This window comes from Prunus persica, chromosome G4 (assembly GCF_000346465.2).
Source record: "Prunus persica cultivar Lovell chromosome G4, Prunus_persica_NCBIv2, whole genome shotgun sequence".
In the NCBI taxonomy this organism is placed as follows: domain Eukaryota; kingdom Viridiplantae; phylum Streptophyta; class Magnoliopsida; order Rosales; family Rosaceae; genus Prunus; species Prunus persica.
The window spans coordinates 15,121,103-15,126,489 of NC_034012.1; the positions used below are offsets into that span (position 1 = coordinate 15,121,103).

The 5,387-nt window shown below is 36.0% G+C and overlaps 1 protein-coding gene across 2 annotated transcripts; it reads left to right on the forward strand.

The window, feature by feature from the left end:
* On the forward strand, positions 535 to 4,441 carry LOC18780490 (transcription termination factor MTERF9, chloroplastic). Of its 2 annotated transcripts, XM_020561498.1 has the most exons (5): positions 540 to 1,241; positions 1,865 to 2,056; positions 2,148 to 2,840; positions 3,099 to 3,815; positions 4,028 to 4,143. In XM_020561498.1, exons 1-4 carry the CDS (start codon positions 954 to 956, stop codon positions 3,414 to 3,416), a joined length of 1,491 nt encoding a protein of 496 aa, XP_020417087.1. In that variant the 5' UTR covers positions 540 to 953; the 3' UTR covers positions 3,417 to 3,815; positions 4,028 to 4,143. The 2 variants fall into 2 exon arrangements, with proteins under 2 accessions (XP_020417088.1, XP_020417087.1); XM_020561499.1 differs by lacking the exon at positions 3,099 to 3,815 and having other exon boundaries at positions 535 to 1,241; positions 4,028 to 4,441.

Below are 5,387 nucleotides of genomic sequence, written 5' to 3' on the forward strand. Positions count from 1 at the left end.
CCTCATGGCAACATTCATTAATTGACATGACATGACACATCAGTTGCCACATAAGGTGGTCAGTTAAGGTGGTCAATGTTGTGTGTCCAAATAGCATTATTCATTTTTTATATTATAATTTTATATCACATGGTATGGCAGTTGATGTGTACCTATCACATCATGTAAAATACTAATTTCTGTTTTTTTAATTTTATTTATTAAAATACACTTCATTTATTTAATTAATGTGACATATGATATGGATATGCCACATCATATGGTATAGAAATATGGGATAATAATGTGATAAGTGTAGCATTACTCAAATTTAAAACTCTGGAAACCTTAAAAAGACAAAAAAATAAAAAGAAGACATTGCTCTAAAAAGATCTTTGGATTAATATTTTCTTTAAAAAACCGATGATTAGTTTATAAAATAAAATAAACAAACTACAATTTTAGTGATTAATGTGTGTGTACATGAGCACACTTTAGACTTTCGCTCTGAGCCTTTAAGAGTTGAAGACCGGCCCTACCTTTCATAATAAAATTGAATATCCCTCATAAATTAATAAAAATCTTGTTTTATTTTTGTAATTGTTAATTATTCTATGTAATAGCCAATTTCTAATGTTGGTGACTGCTTAATTCTCTAAGGCATAAAATATATTTTCATTTTAAATAATTCCAAGCCAATGAAAGATGTGATTTTTTTGTAAAACGACCTGTCGTTCTTTTCCCACCAGCAAAAAACCTTTTTTTTTTTCTTTTTTTTTTGGTGGTAAAAAAATACCAGTTAATTAATTATATAATTAGGACAAAAAGACTTAAATACAGATATTCTGTGTCTGAAACTCATAAAAAGAAAAGATAAAGATATTTTTGGAAAGCAGAAGAAGAAGAAGATAATGATACTGATAATAAATAATTCCGTATAAGGGTTTTAGGGTATATTCTTTCTCTCTCTAAAAATGGTACCTTTCTCTCTCTGCCCCTCTTCCTCCTATCCTCCTCCCCCTTCTTTCAAACTCTACCACAAGTCCCGATTCACTGTAACCACTCTCTCCAGTCTATGTGGTCGTAAAAGAAGGTCCGGTTCCAGCTGCCGTCTCGTGGTGCTCTCAACCCACTCCAACCCCAAAATTCTCAAGTCCAATCGGAGGTCGCGCTATGGCCAGCCTCTGTCTCCCTACGACCAAGATGACGACGAAGAGGTTTCTCGTGCTAGTGATGTGTCGGATGACGATTGGTTGCTCAATGTGAGTTTCTGTTCTGGCTCTTGTGCTTGAGCTGCTCGACTTGGTGGTTGTCCTTTGGGCAAGTGTTTTTTCTTGCTTATGAAAGCAGCAATTTTTTATTTATTTATTTATTTTTATATAGTTAAAGTTCTACTTTTGTGAATGTACCTTTACTTTGTGAATGTAGTAACATTTGGTTTTGTCAGTTTTTTATTAAAAAATTTTAACTTCAATTTGAGGCATGGATAGTAACAATGGTACAATTATGCTCACTGTGAGGTACCCATGTTTTGAAATAGGTTAATTTGTAGTTTTTCTTTGTGGAATTCTTGATTATGCCCTTCATTTGGTTGCTTAGGGGTTTGAGGTAAATATTTGTTTGTGGATCTTTTTCAATGTAAGAAGTGCATGCCAGTTTCTTTCTGATTTTCAAAGCAATGTGCAAAGAAATATTAGGAGTTCAAGTTTTATCCGTTTTCTTTTTGCATTTCATTATTGAAAACGTTGCAAAATTGATTCTTGGACTTGTGGTAATTTATTTACACGGAAAGATTAGTTTGGTATAAGTGTTTCTGTGACACAACTACCTTGGGCTTCCTTTGTTTGAAACATCATCTGGCTTTTCTTGTGGGTTGCTTCTCCAGGATGACTTTGCAGAAATTTCGGAGTTTGATGTTAATAGAAAGAGGTCCAAATCACACAAGGGATTTGCGAATGGTCATTCAGATGGCAGAAACAGTAAGCACACTCTAGAGAAAAGTAATGCAGCAAACTACTACAGTAGTTCTAATCAAACAAATGATGTCAGTTCCTTGGATGTACCTCGCAAGGGAAAGGTATCTTGTAGAGTGATATGACGAGCTGTCAAATTCTGTCATCAACTATACTATTTTTCCGGGAAGTGCTTATTTATTTTCTTTGATGCAGCTGTCTACAAGGAAAGCTATGGAGGATAGATTTCCTCGGCTATCAGAAGAGGTTGAATTGGATGAGAAGTGGTTACCTCTTATTGATTACCTTAGCTCATTTGGGCTTAAGGAATCACACTTTATTCAAATGTATGAGAGGCATATGCCTTCTCTTCAAATAAATGTGTGCTCTGCAAAGGAAAGGTTGGAATATTTGTTGAGTGTTGGGGTCAAACAAAGAGATGTAAGAAGAATGCTTTTGAGGCAGCCACAAATCCTTGAATATACAGTTGAGAACAATTTGAAGTCCCATGTTGCTTTCCTCATGAGTTTGGGTATTCCAAGTTCCAGAGTCGGGCAGATTATCGCTGCTGCTCCATCCCTCTTCTCTTACAGTGTTGAGAATTCATTGAAACCCACCGTGAGATACTTAGTTGAGGAGGTCGGGATTAAGGAAAAAGATTTAGGTAAAGTTGTGCAGTTAAGCCCTCAAATTCTAGTTCAGCGGATTGATATATCATGGAATACTCGTTTGAATTTTCTTTCTAAGGAGATAGGAGCACCCAGAGATAGTATTGTGAAGATGGTTAAAAAACATCCCCAGTTCCTCCACTATAGCATCGATGATGGACTGCTCCCCAGGATCAATTTCCTTAGGAGTATTGGGATGTGTAACGCTGACATCTTGAAAGTCTTAACTAGTCTGACACAGGTCTGCTTACTTTCTTTTATGCCCATCAGAGTACTTTTACATTGTTTCTAATTGCTTGGGATTTATTTGTACTTGTGTCACAAGAAATAGTTTTCCTTTCCATATGCACGTATGTTAGTATGAGTTTCTACTTCTTTTACTGAAATATCATGTTCTTAAGAAGACGAAAAATAGCTTTCTTGCTGCTTCCCACTTAACAAGTTAATTTTCTGAATCTTTTACCACCCTTTTGTACATTTTTGACATGTAGCCTTGCAGGTACTATCCCTATCACTGGAGGAGAATTTGAAACCCAAGTACAAGTACTTGGTCAATGAACTTCATAATGAAGTGCATTCCTTGACCAAATATCCTATGTACCTAAGCTTGTCTTTAGACCAGAGAATTCGCCCCCGACATAGGTTCTTGCTTTCTCTGAAGAAAGCTCCTAAGGGCCCATTTCCTTTAAGTTCATTGGTCCCCACTGATGAATGCTTCTGCCAGCAGTGGGCTGGAACTAGCTTAGATAAATATCTGGATTTCCGGCAGAGATTACTGCTCAAGGAGTTTGCCAAAAAATATGAAAGAAAGGGATAGCATCTTCTCCAAAAGGATGCCCGAGGTTACTGACACAAGTGTTTGATGAGCAGAGCAGCCTCCCTTTGCAACTTTGTCTGCGAATGAATTTCAATGTATGCCACTGTTAACAATAACCTCCATGAAGTTCAGAGTTTCTGGTTATTATAAACCTGGAGTAAGCAAGTTTCCAGGTTGTTGACAGTTTCCCTTTGGGATGGTTAGTTTGTTTCTCATGTAGAGTATATAGGTGGTACCTCACTCCACTCCAGTGCTATTAGTTGTTCATACAGGAGCAGCTCCAGTTTTGTATCCAACGTTACATTCTCAGGTCAAGGCATCTAGATGAGTATTATTTTCGAGGTTCTAACTGCTTGTGACCGAAAAGACAATAGACGACACGACAATCTATGCTTTAAGGTGATTTATTTTTTAATTGAACAAGAAAGGGTGGTTTCCGGGATAATGGATCTACCTTTTGAATGGTCGCATGTTTGATTGTTTGTGCTGTATTCCTTTATCCTAGTAGACAAGTACAACATGATACATCTCTTCCTTACTGCCATTGGATGTCCGTATTACATTGTTTGATATGATTTTATACTTTCTAATGGTTAATTAACTCATTGCAGGTTAGTAGTGTATTTGCATCTTCTCAACTCTCAAGTGGACAAAGGAGAAGCTTTACTAACTGCGGTTTATTTAAAACAGGAGGGTTCGTTCTTCTACTGTATGCGTTGTAAGTCGGATGAGTTTTTGTTACTTGTTCATCCTCAAAATATACCCAGAGAGCAGGACTACTAGCTATGAAACTTTTGACAGGTTTTTTTTTTTTTTACTTTTTATTTTTTATGCTTTTTTCAGCGGACTGTTATGTATATTTTGGCCCTAGTGCTATGCGCCCAGAAATGAGTCGACATACTTTTTTTCAAAGCTTTCAACACCATGTTTATGGAACTCTGTTTTATTTGATCTTGCCTCCTAAAAGGCCGGGTTGTTTTGCTGTTTGGGCTTTTTATTGGAATTTTACAGGGAAAATTTGTCAACTTTTTAGTTTGGAGATTCAACCCAACAAGTCAAGGTCATCATCATATTCGATCAAATTGGATTTAATTGGTTAATTTGAGTGGATTGGATTTAGTTTTAAACAATCCCAATAAATTTGGGACGCGAGAAGCTAACACGAACTAGATTGGATTGATGTCAAACATATAACTATAGAAACTCAACTTTAACAATTGGATTGAGTTTTAAACAATCCTAATAAATATGTAACAATTGTGTTGTATGAAGAAAATTACTTCTCTTATTTCCACCATAACGTGATTAATAAGCAGCTCTTGTTAGTATTTATCTCGTGATGATACATCTAACTTAATAAACATAATTAACATTGATGAGTATTTCATATTTCATAACTATCACAATGCATCTACTTAACCTAATTGACTTATGAATAGTTTGTAGTTTAAGTGATTACGAGCATTTATTCCTGCATATGAGGTCTTAGATTCGATTCCTGCCTCTCCAATATGCTTGTATAATATATATTTTATTTTATTTTATAAAATGGTTTGGCACATCAACGATTGAATTTAGACACCAACAATAGACCCTTCAACCAAACAAGTGCAAAGATTTAGACAATATGACCACTTCCCTCCTTTGGCATTGATCTGCAAGTCTAAACTAGGCTAGACTCTGTTGACAAACAATATGACCAATTTCCTCCTTATCAACAATATGACCAATTTCCCCCTTATGCTGGTCAACGGTGTGCCTATGTTGCAAAACCACTTGCCTGTGGCAAGTCCTCCAAAAACAAGTGATTGTTTTACCTCAACTTGCAGCCAAGTTGATCCACTCTCTGGCTAGAAGCTTGCACGTTATCCTTTCAGGGTCGGTTTGCTCAATACAAGATTATCAAAAAAACCCAATCATTTATTTATAAGGTAAACTACAGTAAACTCCCAACCTATAGGGTCATTTATG

Bases quoted from the DNA above. Each gene is read 5' to 3' on its own strand.
- LOC18780490 (XM_020561498.1), top strand. From the start codon at position 954: ATGGTACCTTTCTCTCTCTGCCCCTCTTCCTCCTATCCTCCTCCCCCT. The intron at 2,057-2,147 runs GTATCTTGTAGA...TCTTTGATGCAG, and splicing joins ATGTACCTCGCAAGGGAAAG to CTGTCTACAAGGAAAGCTAT. The intron at 2,841-3,098 runs GTCTGCTTACTT...GTAGCCTTGCAG, and splicing joins TCTTAACTAGTCTGACACAG to GTACTATCCCTATCACTGGA.